We start from the raw sequence: 21,994 nt of genomic DNA on the forward strand, positions 1-21,994 counted from the left end.
GTGCCACCCAGGCGCCCCCACATGCGGCTGTTTAAATGTTAATCCGTTAACCTTACAGAAAGTCAAAATTCAGTTCCTCCGTGACGGGCACCACATTTCAAATGCTCAAGAGCCTCACGTGGCTAGTGATGAACATCTGGGACAAGTGCGGGTAGCATGTTGCCAGTCACCTGTCAGCACTGGGATAGAGCGATGCCTGACAGGAAGCAAGCCTCAAAAGCTGTTACTCATATTATCATTCATCCTAGATCATTAGCTATTATGATCACACTATTATATCTATTACTGTGAATCCTATTCTAGCCTATTGTTATTTTTTTATTTGTTATTTTTAGTCCTGTAACTATGAAGTGTTAGTAGTCCTGCACCTGTAACTACAATTATATTATTATGCCACCTTGATTATTACATTTTTTATGGGGTGCCTGGGTGGCTCAGTGGGTCACGTGTCTGACTCTTGATTTCAGCTCAGGTCGTGATCTCATGGTTCCTGAGATCAAGCCCCGAATCAGGTTTTCTCGTTGACAGTATGGAGCCTGCTCGGGATTCTCCTCCCTCTCTCATTGCCCCTCCCCAGCTCATGCTCACTTTAGTCCTCTATCAAAATAAGTAAATAAACTTAAAAAAAAAAAAAAGACTTTTGATCTTCATTTAAAAAAAAATAAAGTTTAAGGGTGCCTGGGTGAGCTCCCTCAGTGAAGTGTCCAGCCCTTGATTCTGCTCAGGTCATGACCTCACAGTTCATGAGTTTGGGATTCTCTCTCTTTCCCTTTCTCTATGTCCCTCCCCTGCTCATGCGTGTTCTCTCTCTCTCAAAATAAATTAATTAATGAATTAAAAAAAATAAAAAATAAAATGACATTTATATATATTTTTTTAGTAATCTCTACACCCAGGGTGTGGCTCAAACTCACGACCCCTGAGATCAGGAGTCTCAGGCTTTTCTGACTGATCCAGCCAGGCACCCCCATATTTATTATTCATCTTACTACTGTCCTAGTTTTAGTTTGTATTTGTTATTAATCCTGATACCATTAGCTACTATTATTACTATTAATCCTAGACCTGTTATTATATTTGTTGTCACTACTAATATCCTATTGTTATTTTATATTTACTATTAATTCTATAATAGCTAATAGTAACGTTTGTTTGTTTGTTTGAGAGAGGGAATGTGAGCAGGGGAAAGAGAAAGAAACTTCAGCAGGCTTCCACATCCAGCACAACCCTGAGACCATGACCTGAGATGATTTTTAAAAAAAAAAATTTTTTAACGTTTATTTATTTTTGAGACCGAGACAGAGCATGAATGGGGGAGCGCCAGAGAGAGAGGGAGACACAGAATCTGAAACAGGCTCCAGGCTCTGAGCTGTCAGCACAGAGCCTGACTCGGGGCTCGAACTCACGAACCATGAACTCATGACCTAGCCAAAGTCGGACGCTCAACCGACGCAGCCACCCAGGCGCCCCATGACCTGAGATGATTAAGAGTCAGACACTCAGGGACGCCTGGGTCGGTTGGTCGTCCGACTTCGGCTCAGGTCATGATCTCGCAGTTTGTGAGCTCCAGCTCCGTGTGGGGCTCTGTGCTGACAGCTCAGAGCCTGGAGCCTGCCCGGGATTCTGTCTCCCTCTCTCTGCCTCTTCCTAGCTCATGCTCTGTCTCTCTCTGTGTCTTAAAAATAAATAAATGTTTTAAAAAATTAAAAAAAAAGAAAAAAGAAAAAAGAGTCAGTCGCTCAACCAACTGAAACACCAGGGGCCCCCTATTATTATTATTATTATTATTATTTTTATTTATTTATTTATTTATTTTACTCAGGGCTTATCATGGTAATCCCTATTATTATTTTTAATGAGACCTATTACCTATTGTTCATATTATCATTTTATTGTTACTGCTCCCATTATTATTAATTCTGTGCTGGTTATTGTTAATTCTGTGCTGGTTATTATTAATTCTGTGCTGTGTTATTGTTATTACTATCAGTTGTTAATATCACTGTTAACGGTATTAATAAGTGTTTACTAATGTTGTCACTGGCTGCTGTTTCATTACTGTTATTAACGCGGAGAGTCTCCGGTCCCGGAACTTGGCAGCCAGTAGGCGCTCTCGCGGTCAGCGTGGGAGCAAGGGGGGCGGTGGGACCTGCTTGCCGAGACCATCTCACCGGCTTCCGGGGAATTCGGGGAATTCAGATAAACGTCTCACTTTGTGCCCCAGGGACCTGTGAAGTGGGAGGAGCCACGTGCAGCCAACAGTTCAGAGCTGGGGTGCGCTCAAATCTAGGGCAAGGCGACAGAAGTGGTGTTTGTTGTAAACCCTTTGGCTTTCTAAGGAAAAACAGGAACCGAGTGAGAAGTCTCAGTCGCGGAGAGCATTGAAATAATAAACTGGACTCTGGAGGGGACGCCTGGAGAGAAGAAATTAAGCGAGAAGGGAAACCACTTTGGGCCTCTGAGAAATCTGGCACGAGAGAAGGCTTGCACTGTGATTAAAAAGGGGAAGAACCACAAGTCTCCATTTAAGTCAGCAGAACTGCCGTCTGGGCAGTGAGAGGGAAAGTGCTTGTGGCTGGCAGATTTCAGCAACCATTTGACAACTGCTGTGTACCTGGTGCACCAGCTGGCAGCTGTGTGACTGCAGGCAAGTAACTGCTCTCTCTCGGCCTCAGTCTCTCCAGGTGTCTATATATAGAGATACTATTATGGAGTGATTGGTTTAGGCTTCCCTAATAACACCTCACCCCCCTTGTCCCAAATCCTCAGATGCTACGTGAACGTCACTGGCACACTTTTTAATCGGTTGCCAGCTCAAATCCAAAGCTCAACAGATCTTTCTGCTCAAAAACCCTCCATGGCTCCCTGTTGCCCATAGGATAATTCCCAAACTTGCCACCAGGATCTTCAAGTCTCTGTGTGATTGGCCTGACTTTCCAACTCCATCTCTTCCCATCTATGAGTGTAGGTATCACCACTGCCTTCTTGATTTTCCTCAAATGCCCCAAACTTTTTCCTACCTCAGGACCTTTGCACTCACTGTTCCTTTGGCCTGGAATGCCCTTCCAGAGCTTTATCATGCCCAGATGCTTCTTGCTATAGGATGGGGGAAAGGGGTGGTGTCAGCTCAAATGTTAGTTTCTCAGAAAGGTATTCCCCCAAGCCTCCAGTCTAAGCCCCTTCCTACTGTCTACCCTGTAATTGTTTTATCTTCCTCCCGATGCATTATCCCATTTACTTACGTACTTATGCTCCATGTCCCCTCACCAGAGTGTCAGCTCCGTGAGGGCAGGCATATTTGTGTCTGTCTTGTTTACTGCTGTGTCTCCAGCACCTAGAACAATGCCTGGCACACTGTAGGCTTTAACAAATATTTGTGGAAAGCACGTTCATTGCTCGTTCCTTCACAGTTATGGGACTTCAAGTATCCTACAGCAGACTAACCCTGATCCCCATCTGGGTAGTCTGGAAATCCCCATCTTCTGGGGAACCCCTTTCTATAGCTCCAAGGGCAGAACCCAAGCCTGATTAACACCCATGTAGCAGTGTTTTCCCTTGGGCAAAGCCCAACGGTAAGTGCTTTAATGCACTGACTCATTTAACCCTCACAGCAACCCAGTGGAGTGGGTACTCTTATTATTTCCATTTCATAGATGAGAAAATTGAGGTATGGAGAAGTCAAGTAATTTGCCCAAAGCTACTAAGAGGGGGAGGCAGCGGACTGGAGGAGTATGTTGTCTGGGAAGGGGTGATGAGGCTCCAGCAAGCTGGGGGCCTAATTGACTGGTTTCCTGTCGTGGGAGGGAGAGAAGAGCAGACATTCCTCTCTTCCCTCCCTCCCTCCCCTGTGTTGGAGGAAGGGCTGGCTGAGTGTATGCTCCACCTGAGACTAGGGGGCACCCCACTGTCAACCTCACCCCATATAAGGCCTGTAGAGAAAATGAAAGCACGGGGGAGAGCAGACAGGGAAGCCCAGGGGGCACGGGTGCCAGCGGCCCGGGAGGACTTCCTGGAGAAAGATGCACTCCTGGGGTGGGGCCCGATAGTAGTGGCCCAAAAGAGGTCGGTCTCCACAGGCACCAACCGTGGCAGGAGCAGAACTGAGAGTGGGGACCGAACCTGAATGGGGTGGGGGTTCTAGGGCCGTGGCGGGTCGGCTCAGCGGAGTCGCGGATAGTCGGGGCCGGGCGGGGTTGGGATCCTTCCCCCGGGGGTGATGAAAGCCGTGGTCGCTATTGCACGGACCGATCCCGAGCTTGCAGATAAGGCCTCCCAGGAGGGAGTCGCTGGGGCGCGCTCCTTCGAGGCCAAGAGACTCTGCCCAGCCCCGCCCCCAGGCCCGCCTTTCCTCCATCTGGCCCCGCCCCCGCAGCGCTGAGGCACCTGGGGGTCTGCAGGAGCTAGGTGGGTGGGACTAAGGTTGCCCCGCCCCTCGGTAGTTCATTCCCTTCTTTAGTCCTCGGGATGCGAAATCGGGTAGGCGAGGTGTGGGCGTGGCTCGGTAGGGCCCCGCCTCTTTCCAGGCTCGAGTTTGAGACCCCTGGACACGGTCGGCCGCGGAGGAGGAGGGTTGGTGGGCGGGGCCAGGTCCGACCCCGCCCTCAGGGGCTGTCTCCCTCCGGCCGATCTGGCTCTCGGGCGGGCAGGGGCGTGGTCTCCTGCAGCCCCGCCCCACTCTGGCCCCGCCTCCACCCTGGCCTCCCTCCCCCGTCGGGCTCCGCTTGCACAGCCGGTTCCTCTTTACATAACGGCGCGGGGCGGCATGGGCTCGGGCCACCGCCTCCGCCCGGCCGCCCGCCCGGACTGTCGCGGCCCGTGGTGGCGACGGCGGCGGCAGCAACAGCAAAGTTTCTCCGGTGGCGGCCCGGGGGCGCATCCTCCCGCAACTGTCAAGCGCTGGCGGCGGAAATGATGAGGCGCTGGCCATTTTCCGAGCCCGGGTTTCCTGCCTGAGCCCCGCTCAAGCGAGTCGCGAGCCAGGAGCCGGCGCGCGGGAGAGAACGCGCCCGGGGCGGGGGCCCGCCCGCCCCCTCGGGATTTCGGGGGGCTGGGGGCGCGCGACGCCATGGGCCGGCCGGGCCCGGACCCCCTCTGTCTCAGGTAAGCCCGCCTTTCCCAGCGCTCCTTCCTCTGGGGCTGGGAGGGCTTTAATGGGGGAAGAGGAGGCCCCCTGTCCGGTTCTGCCCGGTGTCTGCGCACTCCCACAACAGCCTGAAATACTGCCCTGCCCCTAACCCGGATGGGGTGTTCAGGGGTGACCCTTCCCCAGCTCCTGCGACACTCTCCCCGCCGACACCCCCACCCACACACGTGTTGGGGATGTTATAGGGGAGGCAGTGGGAAGGCGCTGAGAGGGTATGGTTAATACCCCCAGTCTACCTTCTCTTAAAGTAGCCCGGTCAGTTGAGAGCAACAGTCCCCCCTCAACATGTGCCTGGGGAGGAGAGGTCTAGGGTCAAGTGCTTGGACCTTGAAAGTGAAAGTAGTCAACTAAGGCTATGAGGATGGAAGAGCCCTCTGGGAGTGGGGCCACCTGCCCCTGCCCCTCCCCACTCTCCCAGCCCAGGGCCATGTGCTAAGAGGGTATCTTTGGATGCTAGAAGCCCGCCTTCACAGTCCCCACATCTCAGAGGTGGCCCAGGCCAGGTGCCCCCAAGCCACTGAGTCTGGAGTTTCACAGGGTTGGGAGCCCCATAGCTCAGGTCTCTTTGAGCTGGTGCCCTCACACCCCAGACCTGGAGCTCAGGTGAATCCTCCCATCAAAAAAAAAAAAAAAAAAAAGGATGCAGAGGAGGCCTTGTCTTATAGGTCAGCGTGCCTGGGAGGGTAATTTCAGAGGCCTTTAATGCCTGGTGCAGAAATCCCCTCCCTTCCCTCCCTCTGACCATGGGGGCTTTTGGGATGATGGGGACTGCATTTGAGGAACTGGGGAGGGGGGTTTGCCTGCCTGTCCTGCTTCTTTTTTTTTTTTTTTCCTTCTTTAATTTCCTCATTCTCCTGTTTCTCTTCCCCATTCCCTGCCACGATGATGTAGGTGAGGAGGTCACTGCCTGCAGCTGGAGGCCTCCAGGGAGGGGCATGGCCAGGCCTGATTGAGTGGGAGGAAGTGAAATTGGGCTGCGGGTGGGGGCTTCGGAGCAGAGGGCCTGGCAAGATGATGTCTGTAGGGCCAAGGTCCAGCTTTGGGAGCAGGAGGGGCTGAGACTTGACCCACACCCCCCTCGCCTGGGAGATGAGCATCCCCTGACACCCACCAGCTGCCAGGCTCAGCTAGGGCAGCCAGCCCATCTTGCCTCCCTATTTAACGGTCCAGCTGTAGGGCCCCTGCCAGGCGATGGGCACATGGGTCTCCAGGGCTGTGGGCGCAAGTCCTGTCTGGATTTCCCATCACTGACCTGGCTGCCAGAGCGGAAACAGCTCCGGAGGCTCTCTGGGACCTGCGGGGGCTGGAGAGCCAGCCCAAATGGGGGGAGAGCAGGCAGAGGCCGCCTGGGCAGGCTGGGGTCAGCAGATGAGAGGCCAGGGCCCGCTTGGGAAGTTGGAAGGGTTTTTAACAGGCTCACTTTTTCTGAGCCTTTTCCCACAACCCTCCTCTGGGAGGGAAAATCCTTCTGAGCCAAAGGGTGAACATTCCTAGAACTTCTGTGGTCCCTGTGGGCCACAGAGGCAGCCAGCTGGGAAGGGGCTGGACTGAAGTACCAGCTGCTAGGGTCCGAGGACCTTCAGGGACTCAGCAGTGGAAGAGAAAGGTCCTGGAGGCTTAGGTTCCATTCTCCCGCTGCTTCTATCCAGCTGAAGGCATGGGCAAGTGACACCTGTGAGCCTCAGTCTCCACCCCTCCGCCCCCCCCCCCCCCCCCCCCCCCGTGTGAAATGGGATAATAACAGGTTTGTGGTAGGGATTGAATGAGCCAGTGTGTGCAAAGCATCTGCTACCTGGCAGGGAAAGGGTTCAATTACAGGTGGTGGTGGTGGTGATTTTTCATCACTACCGTCATTAGCGTTATTGTTACTGGCTGGGAAATGCTTGTTCATCAGCATGCCTTGAATACCTCCGGCATGTGCAGCTTTGGGGTTTCCTGAATCTTTGGGAGAAGAATCTGAAGACACAGGCGAGGATGAGGTGATGGGGCTTCTTGGCTATGAGGTCTTGCTTCCCCGTCCCAGCCTCAGTTTCCTCATCTGTCAAGTGGGTGTGATAATCGTACCTCATACTTAGGGTCTTTGGAACCATGTATGAGTGAATTCACAAAGTGTTTAGAACATTTTGATCAGGCGTAGTAGTAGTAAGAATGAGACTGTTGTTGTTTGTTGTGGGTGTCAGCTCTGATTGTTTTCCTTCCTGATCCTCCTGACCCCCGTTCTTGTGAAGACTAGACTTGATCTTTCTCGGATAGATAGGAGTTTCTAATGCAAATCAGATTCTGTAGAACCACTCCAGATATAGTGGTGGCCCTACAGCGGGTCAACCTTTGCTTGCCCTTGGATATCTGGGCCCAGCAGTGCCACCCCAGGACACCCTCCACCTCCTGGATGGAGCCTCCCCAAGGGCAGGGATGGAGGTACTTGGAGGGACCTCCCAGTCCCAGGGCAGCCCACTTTGGCGGTGGGGGGTGGGGCGAGAGGCACATAAGGCACTCAGTGCTGGGCCTCACCTGATAATCGTAGATGGTATTAATATTATTAAATGAGAGGCCTCTCCTGTTAGATTCCCACCTCTCCCTGGTAGCAGCATGGCCTTTGGAGCCAAATCTGGGATCTGCCAGTTTCCAGCTGTGAGGCCTAGGGCAAGTTCCCTGACCTCTCTGGGCCTGATCTGCCCAATGGGGACCAAGAATGCCGGCCTCTCCAGGGTAAGCCTGGAGTGTATGAGCCTGGCATAGTGTAGGGGCTTGAACTGTGTTGGCTATAATTGCCTATGGCTGTGTGCCCTTGGGTTTGTCCCTTAACCTCTCTGAGCTCCAATATCCTTCTCTATGACATGGGAGTACTAATGACTGCACAAGAGAATTGTGTTGAGAAGTGGTACACATAATGCCTGGCATGCAGTCGGTGTTCAATAAGTGTGAGCTACTGCTGTTAGTGCCCCAGAGGGGGCTGGCATTTAATTGCCAGGTTTCCCGGGAAAATGGTCTCAAGGGGCTCCCCGGGTGTTCAGCATCTTAGGCTGGGCAGGGCAGGAAGTAGCTTCCATCTGGCAGATGCGAGAAGCCTGCCGTGGAGTCCAGAGGTGTAATACATGTTTCTTGTTCCCAGCCAGACCCTGTTCCCAGCTACCCGCCCTCCCTGAGGAAACTGAGGCGGGCAGGCTGCCCAGGGGAAGTGACTCAGCTGGGGTCACTCGCTGAGTCAGGCCTAATTGGACCCAGGAGCCCTGTGCCCCAGCTCCCTGACTTCCGGGGGCCTGCAGTCCCTTGGAAACTGGGCAGGTCCCAAGGCTACAGCTGGACACCCACTTACTTGGGCCCTGACCCCTGGGCAACCAGCATTCCTCAGTCGGGGCTCCGGGGTCCCACTGACCATCACTGGGCTTCTCGACCTGGTATTCTTCCCCCTCAGCAGGGGCAAGGGACACTTCCCCGGGAGAGCAAGTCCTCCTGGTGTCCCCCCAGCCCCGCCCCGACCGGAAACCCAGCAGCTGAGCAGATGGCTGGAAGATTTTTCCTCCCACGCCACCCTGTCAGGGGTCGGCAAGGGGGGCCGGGCTGCAGGCTTCCTCGGGAGCCAGGCCTGGAGCCCCTGGGGGCCTGTCCGGATGTGGGCCCCCACCCCGGTTGGGTAGGGGGGAGGCTGCCACTGCCCCATGTGTCTCCAGGGAGGCCTGGGAGGGAGGAAGTCTATGCCCTGCTCACCGGGAGCTGACTCACAGGGTGCCTGATGAGGTGCTAACCTTGGGGGGCTGGGGGACTGGAAACACGACTGGGGGGAGGTGGTCACAATAGAGGGCCTTTGGCATGAGTCTGCCCTTGAGACCTGGCACTCTGGTGTCCTCTCATAGGAGGATGGGTCCAGAGAAGGTGAGGAGCGAAGGGAGGGGTTCGCCTCTCCTGATATTGCAAAGCAGCACCATTGTAGGGTATGGGGCTCCCTGAGAGGCTTTCCCCATGTCAGATTCTCACCCTTCTCTCCTCAACTCAGGGGCAGTTAACGGAAGTCATGTGCTAGATGAGAGGGGGTGGGGCTGGAGAGTACTGCCCCTTCTTGGGGGGATAGTCCCTGGTTTTCTCCTGAAGCCCGGGTGGGGTGTGGGGGAGGGGGGTGTGGCCAGGGTGTCAGGCCTGGCATGGGGACAGAGGACATTTCCTGTTCTGGCAGACTGTGACAGCCTGATAAATGTCCCTGGGCACTAGGTGACCCCAGAGAGGGTGCATCAGGCCTCCACTGACTGCCTGATGATTTAGGACAGAACCCACCTCTCAGCCTCCCCAGGGCCTCAGAACCTGCACTCCCTACTTCTCAGGAGCTTCTCCACAGTCTACACAGCCTGAATGGTGTGAAAGGGCAGCGGGCTGACTGCCAGGCTGGGTGTGTTGGAATCTCCCCCACCTCTCTGGGCTTCCTTGGGCGGGGGGTCTGGCCTGTTGGAGAAGTTGGTGCTGTAGATGGGAAGGACAAATGCTCCCTGTGGCCTGTAGTCAACCTGGAGTCCTCCCTGGAGGAGGTGTCCCCTATGAAGGTGTGAGACTTCCTGCCCAAACATCTGTGAGCTGGGGGAGGGTGGAAGCTCTGGACTGGCTCATTTTAACTTCGTTTACCACAATTTAAACTATCCTCCCCCTGCCTTGGCAGGTGAAGTCCCCACAGGTGGAGGAAGGCCTTCTCCGCACCTGGGCCTGCTAATTACACGGAAAATGTTAGCTTCCCCAGGTTACATTATTACCCAGGGTGATTGGCTAGAGTAGAGGCTAATGAGCCTCAGTCTCTGGGGTCACGGGTTAGCGTGGGCCCCACAGCTCAGATTCCCTGCTTAGAGCCAGGATTCCCAGCTGTTCAGCGCCTCGTTTCTCACTGACTTGGTAGAGGCTCGAGCGTCCCTTAGGATGGATATGTGTTTGAACAGGGGACACCAAGCTTCGGCTAAGGCTTTAAGGCCCTCACCAGGTTGCCCTTAGCAGGCACTCTGGTGGACAGTTTTCCTGAACTGGGGGTCCTGAGAAGCAGATCCGCGCCCCCCCCCTCATGCCCCCACACTACTCTGGCACCCTAGGATGGGTGTGGAGACAGCCATCTCTTTGTGTTTGCTTTGGGGACTTGGAGGGAAGGGGGCGCCAGGATTCGACCTTCCTGCTCCCACATAACATCACCCTCGTCCCTCACCCCACTGTGGGATCTGGGAAATCCTGGAGCCCCACCTCCACACACATAGCTGGGAACTCCTTGCCCCAGAAGCCCAGGCTGAGCAGGTGGGAGGGACTCTGTGGATTTGCAGGCCCCTCTGTGTGGAATCTGTTCATTCCTCTGGCCACCCAGGCTTCCAGATGCTCTAGTGGGGGAGGGGGCGTAGAAATGCCCCAGAGACCCCTGTTCCCATCCTCCAGCCGAAGCCTGGGGTTCCTAGGAACATTCAGATGATTAATAAATGCTTTCTGCTAAGAGCTTTTCAGGCCCTGATCCCACAGTTGGTGTGATCTGATCAATTGCTTAGCACATAGTAAATGTTCAATAAATGGCTACCACCTGGGCTGAGGCCCGAGGAGGGGACCACCTTCCTGTGGCCTGGCTGCCCGCCCAGCCAGGAAACCTCCCAGGCCTGCCCCCCTCCCAGACATGGGCCACAGCTGAGTGCTCAGTGCTCTGACTGGTGATTTCCTGCCCAGAGCTCCTGCCTGGAGCCTCCTCTCCCCTGAGAAGGCCTTTTGTTCAGGCTCCCATGACGCTCCCTGCTGGCCCAGCCCTCAAGGCCAGGCTCCCCCTGTGGCTTCCATGGCTGCAGGCCTGATATTCTCTGACGCTGCTGCTCCTCTCTGCTGACAACAACAACAGCAGCAGCAGCCACTTGTTTACTGAGTCCCAGCACCCCACAGACATCAGTTCTCCGAATGCTCCTAGTAAATGCCAAGAGCTGAACCCTGACCCATTTTACAGACGGGGACATGGGCTCAGAGAGGCAAGCCCCCTTTCTGCGTCACACAGCAAAGAAGTGGTAGAGGCAGGATGAGAACCAGGGTTTGGTGGCTAGCTCCACCACGAGAGGTCCCCTGGATGGTGGGGGGTGCATCTTGGTGAGTTTCTCAGAGCCTCACAGCCCTTTCTGTTTGTCCATGTGGGTCAGGAGCATAGCTCCGAGAGCGTGACTATCAAACAGAAGCCCCCCTCAATCCCGGGAGTTCATTCATACAAGTAATATTTCTGTGACCAGGCCCTGGCAGGGTGAGCAGGAATGAGGTGGCCTCTCGACCCTCCAGGGGCAACCAGCCCAGGTTGAGGGTGCAGGGGACAGTGAGCAGTGTCACTCATGTATCAAGCGGCATCGCTCGCTAGCACAGCCAGCCAGGTTCTGATCCCAGCTCTGTGCCTCACAGGCTGTGTGACTCTGGGCAAGCTATTCTTCCCTTGCCTTGGTTTTTTATCTATAAAATGGACATATTTGTAGGACTCCCCCCGCCCCCCCCCGCCCCCCCTTCAGTGGGGATTCGTGAATGGATTTGCAAAGTGTTTAGCACGGAGCAGGGCACGTGGAAAGCCAGCCATAGTGTCATTTATCATCATTTTTATTTTTAAATTGTTATTTCTAAAATTGAGATCTGATTGACATACATTAGTTTCAGGTATACAACATAATAACTAGACTTACTGTGATCATGTCACAACGTACAAAAATATTGAATCGTTGGTTTTAAGCTTCTACCCTGTGGCTATTTTCCTGACCACCTGGCAGGTTTGGAACCTGGACGGAGAAGCTAAGGCCTCCTGACTCCAGCAGGAGCTGAATGAGAACTTTATATCCCTTCCTCTGGATCTCACTCATTCTTTTTTTTTTTTTTTTAATGTTTATTTTTGAGAGAGAGCACGTGTGCGGGAAGGGCAAAGAGAGAGGGAGACGGAGAATCCGAAGCAGGCTCCACACTTTCAACACAAAGCCTGACATGGGGCTCAAACCCATGAACCATGAGATCCTGACCTGACCCACCCAGGCACCCCTGGATCTCGTTCATTCAATAACCGTTCACTGGGAAATGAGTCTTCCTCATGGTGCGCATTCAGGCCCGGATCAGGCGTTTTGGGGGTGACTTCTGTGGGAGTTTCTAATTGCCAGCTGTGGGACCTCTCTGTGCTCCAGTTTCTCTAACTGTAAAGTGGGAGCAATTATAGGCCCTGCCTCCTAGGGCTGTCATGAAGTTCGGGAGAGTTAATGCTTTAGGAAAATGCCTGATGTCCAGCAGGTGCTTGGAATACATTGCATTTCTGATGGGAGAGCTGTAGTGGGAAGTGTGGGGAGGAGGGCTGCCGGCCATCACCCGGGCAGTGAGGGACCGTGGATCAGGCACACTGTTCCCAGAAAACTCCTGTCAGAGTTTGGCCCTGCAGTTGGCACAGGGATTCCAGGCTGCACGGGTGGGGGTGCGAGTGGGGAGTGGCCCAGTGAGGGGGGTCGTTGATGGGCTCTGGCCACTGGGCATCTGCCAGAGGAGCCAGAGGTTGCAAATTCAGCTGACCTCTTATATTCATACATTCGTTCATTCAGCAGGCATTTGTTGAGCTCCTGCCGCATGCTAGGAACTGGGACCAGAGCAGGGAGCAGATTGTGAGGCTCACAGTCTGGTGGGGAGACAGCCACTAATTAAGTGATCATAGCTATAAAGTGATAGCATGTGACCAGTGTGCTGAAGGACAAGTTCAGGACTTGACTCCATTGGTGGGCTCTGGGAAGCTGCCTTTTGTGTGCAGCTGAAAGCAGGCAATCGCCCAGAGGTAGCAGGCATGAACGGGGGCAGATCATACAGGGTCTTGCAGGCGGGCAGGAGCTTGAGTCTGGAATCCGAGCACTCTCTGGGCCCCCTAACCTGGGAGGACAGTGCTTGCCTCACCTGTGTGGAGGCATGGGTTAACTGAGGACAAATCACACACACACATGCAGGTAACCCCCCTGCCCCTCGCTGCCCCACTTCAGCTACAGGGCGGGGGGGTTTGGCAGAGTGTGGCGATCAAGGGCCTATATGGCTCCTCTCCCTCCTGCCTGGCAGCTTTTACTAACTACTGTGTGCAAAGTGCTCACTGAATGTAGGTTTCGAGGCCCTTGTGATGTGCAAAAATGATGACTCTGTGCAGAGCGCCCTCCCCACTGACACCGTCTGGGGTGTCCTGCTGCATTTAGCTGCAGGGTCACCACGATGGCCTAGAGATGGCAGGGGCAAGCCCTCATTGTTTTTGCAGCTTCCCAGCAGGTCTGTCCCACCCTGACCATGCACAGAGTCACAAGTAGAAGGGGCCTGTGCACTGGTGTGTGGCAGAAAGATCCTCAGTTTCCAGGTGCAGGTCTCTACCTTGAGAGTCTCTCAAGGACTCCTTATAACCATTTCATGAGGTGGGTACCATGGCGCTCCTCACTTGACAAACGAGGAATCTGGGGTTCGGAGAGGTCCAGTCATGTGAGAGTAGGCCCTTAGTAATAGGTTTTTGTGTGGGGAGGATAAGCAGCCATGGTTATGTGGTCCCCCAGCAGGGGCCCAGGCCCAGTTGGAAGAAAAGACGGTACTGATGGTAATTAGAGAGGTCCGGGGTTCAGCACCTCGGACAGCAGAGGGTGGGGGGCTTCTGCCATTTTGATTGTGTGCCACCAAAGAAGGAGCCAGGGAGGTGGGAGGAGAACGGAGCCCCAGTTGGGATGGGTGGGCAAGGATCTGCCTGTCCTGACATACCCTCATCAGAGCAGGAAACACCTTTGCGCCGCTCTGCGAGTCTTGTTAGTTGATTCCTTTGCACTCATTGTTTTATGTTTTTATTGACACCAATGATACACTCTCATTGTAATATTTAAATAATAATAACAGCCGGCCCTTAGTAGGCTTTTCCTAAGTCCTGAGGGTCTTTACATTTATTAACTCAATCCTCATGACACTCCTATGAGGCAGGTGCAATCATGTTCTAAGGCAGAGAAAAATCAATAACACATCCAAAGTCACGTAACTAGTAAGTGGTGGTGCTGGCATCTGACATAGGCTCCGTGTTCTTAACCATATTTTCTAAAGACAAGTAGCAGCAATATTCCTTGGTTACTTTTCCCCCTGAAACTCCAGTTCTAGTTCTTTCCTACAGGTTTCTGTGGGAAACACTGTTTCTGGTGGGTTTCCTCCAGCCACACCTTTCTTGCCCACCACTTAAACACATTTATGTACACATAAAAAGTTGGCAGTTTGGTGTTGTGTGTGTTCATGTAAATTGGATCACAGAGTCTGCGTTGTTCCTTCGGGTGGTAGCATAAACCTCCCTCTACCTTTTCCACTACTGCAGAATATTCCAGCTGAGATGTATCACAGTGTGCTTTACCAGTCTCTGACTGATGGGCATTTAAGTTGTATCTACTTTTTCCCTATTATATACATGGGGGCAGAAAACATCTAGTAGGGGATTGTCCTGTAAGTGCCTCTCTGCACGTGTGAGCAAGCATTCTCTTGAATACTTGAGAGTGGAATTCCTGGGTCTGAAACCGAGCCTGCCAAGCAGCCTTCCAAAAAAGGCTGTATCTGTTAAGGATACCGGCAACGTCGTAGGGGAGTGCACATTTCGACGCATCTTCACCAGCACCGGGTATTAATGGTCGTTTTCAATTTTTGATGTCGTGCCTGGTGAATAACGTGTCTCGCGGTGACGGGTTCAAGTAGTCGTGTGCCTGCTCACTTCTTTGTTGCCCACCCCACCGTGTCTTTCAGCCCGGCCGCCCCACTTCCGTCTCCGCCATGAACGGGCCCACCCTGCAGCCCTCCTCGGCCTCTTCTGCATCCGCCCCCTCCTCGTCGGCCGCGGCAGCGTCGCCGTCCCCGCGGGGCTGGAGCGAGTTCTGCGAGCTGCACGCGGTGGCCACGGCCCGGGAGCTGGCCCGGCAGTACTGGCTCTTCGCCCGCGAGCACCCGCATCACGCGCCGCTGCGCGCCGAGCTCGTGTCGCTGCAGTTCACCGACCTCTTCCAGCGCTACTTCTGCCGCGAGGTGCGCGACGGCTGGGCGCCCGGGCCGCCGGGGTCCCGGGCCGCGCCGCCTGCGCGTGACTACCGAGACACGGGCCGCGGGCCCCCGGCCAAGGCCGAGGCGTCCCCGGCCGAGTCGGGCCCCGGTCCCGCCGCCCCCGCGCTGCCCAAGGCCCGCAGCTCCGAGGAGCTGGCCCCGCCGCGACCGTCCGCCGCCTGCACCTTCCAGCACCTGCGCCACAGCCTCCGCCACATCTTGCGCCGCGGCTCGGCCGGGGAGCTGTCCGCCTCCGGGGCCGCGGGGGAGGCGGGCGAAGGCCCGGCGCGGCCCGGCCTGGCCAGGAAGCTCCTGCCCTGGAGCCTGGCCCGCGAGCCGCCGCCCGAGGCCCTCAAGGAGGCAGCGCTGCGCTACAGCCTGGCGGACGAAGCGTCCATGGACAGCGGGGCGCGCTGGCAGCGGGGGCGGCTGGCGCTGCGGCGCACCCGGGGCCCCGACGGCGGAGCGGACCGCGTGCTGGAGCTCTTCGACCCGCCCAAGGTAAGCTCCCCGCGCAGGGGGCTCAGAGGGGCGCGCGACGGTCCCGGCGGGCGGCCGCAGAGCACCCAGAGGAAAGCAGGCCTTTTGAAAAATGAAGTGTTTCTTTTAGACCATTTTGAATTTGCATAGAGGTTGCAAAGATCGTTCAGCTATACCCCACGTGCAGTTTTGCCTGTTAACGTCGTACGTTACTATGTGTTTGCATAACTGAGGCCCCAGCGTTGCTCACTACTGTGAACTGCGCAGTTCTTTGGATTTTGCGTTTCCCCTAATATCGCTTTGCTGGTTCCAGCACACCGTGTTCGATTCAGCTGTCGGGTCCCTTTTCATGGGCCTAATGGCTTTGACAGGTTCTACAGGCTTTCCTTGTTTCTGACGGCAGGTTTGAGGAGTACCGGGCAGGGATTTTGTACAACGTCCAGAGACACTGTATGTGGGTGTCATGTGGGCTGTGACAGGTTGGTCCACGTCCTTGAAAACCCTGGCCCAGACTGACCATGACAAATAGGAGCGATTTTTTTTTAGGGGGTTCAAAACTGTCACTTGGATTCCTTTGCAAGTCCCATGATTTGTTGATGTCTTATTTCAAGTTTTAAAAATTTTGTGTGCGTTTTTTTTCCTTTTCGACAACTTTGTTCAGCTGTGCAGTTGAGGCTGAAGGGTCAAGGTGTTCCACACACCTGACAAGTTCCATCTTTGACTCAGATGTATCAAGTTGACGAGACCACGTGGCTTTCACCTCATTCCTTTCTCTTTGTGGTTCTATTATGCTTCCAGAGATGGCGCAAAGCCGATGTAATCTTAGCCCTTGGGGGTCAAGGTCTGAATGGAGAAGACTTAGTTATTCCTTTAATAGATATTTATTGAGTACCTACTGTGTGCCAGACAGATGCTGGTGCTGGGGAACTGGCATCTTAGTGAGAGCCGTTGAATAAACCTACAAAAGAACATGGAATTATAAATCATATATTGTGTTCTAAAGGAAAAGCAGTGGGGCCTCTGGGAGTGTAACTGAGGGGCCCTAATTCAGGGGTTGGGATGGAGTGTTGGCAAGGAATCCTCTCGTGTAAAGTACCTTTCTCTTTAAACTTCAGGGCAGCGTCCCATGCATACACTGAAGTGGGTGGAGTGCATCTGAAGCCCCACCCATGTTGCCATGGTTGTGCACACCCAAGTGACCTAGCACCCGGGGGGCTCCCTCCCACCTCCTCCATGTCTGTAACCCCTCGGCCACCCCCTCCTTCCCCTGACTCCTACTCTGGGGATTCCAGTTCTCTGTTCTGGAACTGCACACAAATGGAATCGCCCAGCATGTTGCCTTTTACGTCTGGCTCCTTTTGCTCCGCATGATGTTGTAGGGAGACTTGTCCGTGTGCATCAGTAGCTCATTTGTATGGACGTACCACAGTTAGCTTATCCATTCACCTGTTGATGGATATTTGGATTGTTTCTACTTTGGGACTTTTATGCTGTTATGAAATCTGCATGTAGTTCTTTGTGTGCACACGTGCTCCATTTCTCTCCATTTCTCATTCCTCAAAGTGGCCTTGCTAGGTCATATGGTAAGTGCGTGTTTATGAGAAATTCATATACTTTTTCCAAAGTGGTTGCATGATCTTATGTCCCCACCAGCAGTGTATGAAAGTTTTTTTTTTTTTTTCCACTTCTAGTGGATGTGTACTAGTTTCTCATTGCGGCTTTAATTTGCATTTCCCTGATGACTCATGAGGTTAAACACCTTTTCATAAGTTTATTGGCCACTGGAATGAACTCTGTTATGATGTGTGTGTTATTTTTATTGAGTTGTCTCTCCTTTTCTTATTGCTTTATAAGAGTTTTTATATATCTGGGATATATTTCCTTTTATTGCAAATATCATCTCCCACTCAGTGGGTTGCCTTTTTCTTCTTTAATGGAATCTTTTCATGAACAGATTTTTTTTTTAATACTTATTTTGAGAGAGCGTGAGCCAGGGAGGGGCAAACTGAGAAGGAGAGAGAGTCCCAAGTGAGATCAGCACCTGAGCTGAAATCAAGAGTCTGAACACTTAACCCACTGGGCCACCCAGGCACCCCCGTGAACAGAAATTCTTACTTTTAATGAAGTCCAGTTTATCGATTGCTTTCCTTTATGGCTTGTGCTTTTTGTGTCCTATTTAAGAAATCTTTGCCTACTCAGGGTCATGAAAATCTTTTTAAAAAGTCTTTTCTTCTGGAAACTTTATTTTGGGGAGCCTTCACATTCTGGACCAAGATCGATCTCTAATTAGTTTTTATGTACAGTGTGAGGCAGGGGTCATGATTCTTCCAGGTGTTCCAACACTACTTGCCGATGTGACCATCTTTTCTCTGTTGGATTGCAATGCTGCTTTTATACTAAATAAAGGATAACCTGTGTGCTTCTGGAAGACTCTCCCTTATGTTCCATTGGCTCATGTGTCTCTCCTTAGGCTAACACCACACTGTCCTAATTGCCAAAGTTTCCTAGTGAGTCTTGAGCTAGTGACTTTTGGACCACAGTCTTTATTTAAATTTAAAAAAAAAATTTAATGTTTGTTTATTTTTGAGAGAGAGACAGCATGAGCAGGGAGAGGGAAATACAGAATCTGTAGCAGGCTCCAGGCTCTGAGCTGTCGGCACAGAGCCCAACTCAAGTCTCAAACCCACCAACCGTGAGGTCATGACCTGAGCCAAAGTCACATGCTCAACCGACTGAGCCACCCAGGTGCTCCGAACCACAGTCTTAATCCTGAGTTAAGAATCTCTCAGTGTTGGGGCACCCGGCTGGCTCAGTCAGTAGAGCATGTGACTCTTAATGTCAGGGTCGTGAGTTCGAGTTGGGTGTAGAGATTAAAAACTAAATCTTAGAAAAATAATAATAATAAAAAAGACTGTCAGTGTTTCAGGCAGAGGGAACAGCATGGACAAAGGGCTTGAGATGGGTACGCATTCTGTGTGCTTTGAAGAATGTGCTGGGAGCACAGGGAGGGAAGGTGGGGTATGGGGGGGTATGTGTGGTCAGAGGGGCACGTGAGGAGTTAGTGTTTTATGCCAAACACAATGGGAAGCTGTCGGAAAAACGCAAGTGCAGATAAAAACTCTTCTCATTGTTTTTAAAGTCGTGAGGTTATGCACCATGAAAGGCAAATAGCGGCCCAAACACATGGTCTTATCTGTGTGACAGCATGGGGTTCCCTATAAAACTTCATTTTTAAAAACAATTTCTGTAGCGCTTGGTTGGCTTAGTCAGTGGGGCGTGTGACACTTGATCTTGGGGCTGTGAGTTCAAGCCCTACGTTGGGGGTAGAGATTACATTACAAAAAATTAAAAATCTTTAAACAATAAAAATAAATAAAAACTTTGTTTTTTGTTTATTTTGAGAGAGGGAGCACGAGAAGGAGAGGGGCAGAGAGAGAGGGAAAGAAAGAATCCCAAGGAGGCTTCATGCTGTCAGTGCAGAGTTTAGCATGGGGCTTGAACTCGCAAACCGTGAGATCATGACCTGAGCGGAAATCGAGAGTCAGATGCTCAACTTACTGAGCCACCCAGGCACCCCTAAGAAACAACTTCTGCTTAAAATAACCATCTTGGAAAGCCAGCTCTGGGGCCTTAGGCAAGTGACGTCACCTCTCTGAGCCTCAGTTTCTTCCTGTTTGCAATGGCACTGCTCATAGTTCCTGCCTTGTGGCACTGTTGTGTCAACGGAGAGTCCCTGGCACGTGGAGCACTCAGTGTCACTGATGGGTGACACCGGTAAGGACTTTGGGGCTGAGAACACACATTTATTTCCAGTGCTGGTCTGGGTTCTCAGTGTCCAACTGGCACGCCCTGTCGAGGCTGCTGTTCTTCAGGAGCCCTGATGGTGGGGCCCCATTCAGAGGCCTTAGGGGCCAGAGGTGGTGTTCGGGCCCTGGTGAAGTCGAGCCTTGGGGTTCAGTCAGTGAGGTTATGAGTTCAAGCCCTATGCCGGGGGTAGAGATTACATTTACTAAAAATGTAAAAATCTTTACATTTTAAACTTTTTAAAAATGTTTATTTATTTATTTTGAGAGGGAGCACGAGCTGGGCCTTGGGACTCTGTCCTAGGCTCGGTGGTCGCTCTGAGACCTGGAGGGTCTCCCACAAAGCAAACGGCCCTGGCAGGGCCCCTTCCGGCCCCTCCCCAAAGTATCTGTCTCGATGGAGCAGCCCAGCTCCAGCCGCTTCCCTTCCGACAGCTTCCCATTGTGTTTGGAACAGTCTGGGGGCTATTCCCGAATGTTCCCTGAATGACTTGGGGCATTTAGTCTCTGGGCTGAGGATGCTTAGACTCTAAGTCTTGACTGAGTATGCCTGCCAGGTGGGTAGCCTCGATCTCTGACCCTGGAGTTGTTTATAGGAACAGCTTTAGACAGAAGGAAAAGGAAGGTTGAAGGTTTGGCAACCGGTGGGTGGTGGGTGGTTAAGGGCTTGAGCTCTGGATTCATACCCAAACTCTGTCACTAAGAGGGTGCCAGCGCCGGCCTGGGGAAGGCCCTGCTGCCCAAAGCAGGAAGAGGCTTGGAGGACCAGAACTGAGACAGCGCAGCCGCCCCGGGACACGGAATTAGGGCCTCAGCCAAGCAAATGTCCTCCAGAGTCTGAGGCCAGGTGTTCAGGGGCTCACGGGTCAGCTTCACCTCTGCCTCTGACCAGCTGTGCGACCCTGGTCGGCTTCTTCCCCACTCAGCCTCGGTCTGTTCATCTGTGAGCAGGGGTGATAGCAGTCGCCTCAAGGGGCATCGTGAGGGCTGCAGGCGGAGGGAGCTCCTTGCTGATGGGGGTGTAAGTGGAGGCCACAGTCAGCCTGCGGTGGGGGGAGGGAGGGTTGGAGGGTAGTTGGAGGAGACACCGGCTTTTTCCAGTGTCTAAAGATGGATAGAGAAGTCACAGCTTTCTCTGGTTTCAGTGGCATCCCTGCAGGTGGGCAGGAGATGGGCCTCCCTTCTGTGCTCTGGCCTTCAGGAAGAGACTGGGGATTGCTGCCACGTGGGGGGTGGTCACCGAAGGGCCTTTGGCAGGACGTGACACATGAGTGGGAAGAGGTGCCAGTCCCGGAAGATCTGGGTGCAGGAGTGCCAGGTCAATGAAATGGCAAGGGCAAAGGCCCTGGGTGGCTGCAAACCAGGAGACTTTAAAGAACAACCAAATGCCAGGGGCTGGAGTGGAGTGAACAAGAGGAGAGAAGGTTGGAAAGGTGCTGGGGCTGGGTTAGGTGGGGGTCTTGTGGCCACAGTAAGGACTTGGGAGTTTCTGTGAGCAGTGGGAGCCCTTGGAGGACTTGGGCCCCGTGGGCTGAGACGCTTGCCGGGACTACCCAGCAGTGGCGGTGGGCTGGAGGAACCCCCTTGGGGCTCCCTGTGCTCTTTAGGGCTGCCCATGGGGAACTGTGGCATGATTCTTCTCCTTCAGGACCCTCTAGTCTTCGTGGCAACTCATCTGTGGCAACCCCCCCCCCTTGGGCGTGCCCAGGGTTGGGCTAGGATGGGGGGCAGCATATTACTACCTCGAATGGGCACCTACTGTGTGCCAGGCATTGCCCTAAACACTTGATCTCAAGTCCTTCCCGTGAGGTTGAGGCCACTGGCCCATCTGACAGGGAAGAAACTGAAGCTGGGAGGGGCAAAGGGACTCGCTCAGGGTCATGCCGCTGAGGAGGGTGGAACCCCGATCCCAAGGGGTTCCCACCTCAAAGCCCCCAGCCACGCTCTTCAGCTGGCTCCTCGAGCCACAGTGGGTAGAGCGTCAGCTCTCGGGCAGGTCAGGCCCGAGATGTGCCATCTACTCAGCAGTTAAAAGCAAAAATATTTAAAAACAAAATGTAAAGATTTCACAGAAGAATCCAGATTTCTGGTTTCTCTTATGAAGTCCGTGGATCTGGCAGAGCAGGGCCAGCATCGAAAGAGTGACCCAGCCTGTGCTCTGCAGAGGAAGAGCCTGGAGGGAGGTGTGGAGGCCCCAGGGGAGGGAAGAGAGTACAGAAGCAGCCACCGGGCCAGGGGTGAAGCATGGCTAGGTTGGCTATGGCATGTGGGCCGACCCTTTGCTCTTTTGGGCCTCAGTTCCCCCATATATCCAGGCTTGGGTTGGCAGAAATGGTCTCAAAGCCCCACCAGGTCTGGGGGGCTGAGCCTCAGTTTCTCTCATCTGTACAGTGGGGTGATGGCGTTCTAGCTACTCACCTTTTAGCCAACACTTATTTGGGACTTGTTCTATACCAGGGACCTTACCGACCTGGCTTTCCTGACAGCAGCCCTATGAGAGAACTACTGGGATTACCTCCATTTCATAGATGGGGCAATACAGGTGAAGAAG

The 21,994-nt window shown here is 53.4% G+C and overlaps 1 protein-coding gene across 3 annotated transcripts in view; it reads left to right on the forward strand.

Annotated features, from left to right (window-relative positions):
* Positions 1-4,740: 4,740 nt before the first annotated feature.
* SH2B3 (SH2B adaptor protein 3) overlaps positions 4,741-21,994 on the forward strand; it is a 38,557-nt gene continuing 21,303 nt past the window's right edge. For all 3 annotated transcript variants that reach the window (XM_047828043.1, XM_047828044.1, XM_047828045.1), the window contains exons 1-2: positions 4,741-5,100; positions 14,870-15,661. In XM_047828043.1, coding sequence (XP_047683999.1) covers positions 14,897-15,661 — 765 coding nt within the window. In that variant the 5' untranslated portion in view covers positions 4,741-5,100; positions 14,870-14,896. The remainder of the gene's footprint in view (positions 5,101-14,869; positions 15,662-21,994) is intronic.

This window comes from Prionailurus viverrinus, chromosome D3, assembly GCF_022837055.1.
Source record: "Prionailurus viverrinus isolate Anna chromosome D3, UM_Priviv_1.0, whole genome shotgun sequence".
In the NCBI taxonomy this organism is placed as follows: domain Eukaryota; kingdom Metazoa; phylum Chordata; class Mammalia; order Carnivora; family Felidae; genus Prionailurus; species Prionailurus viverrinus.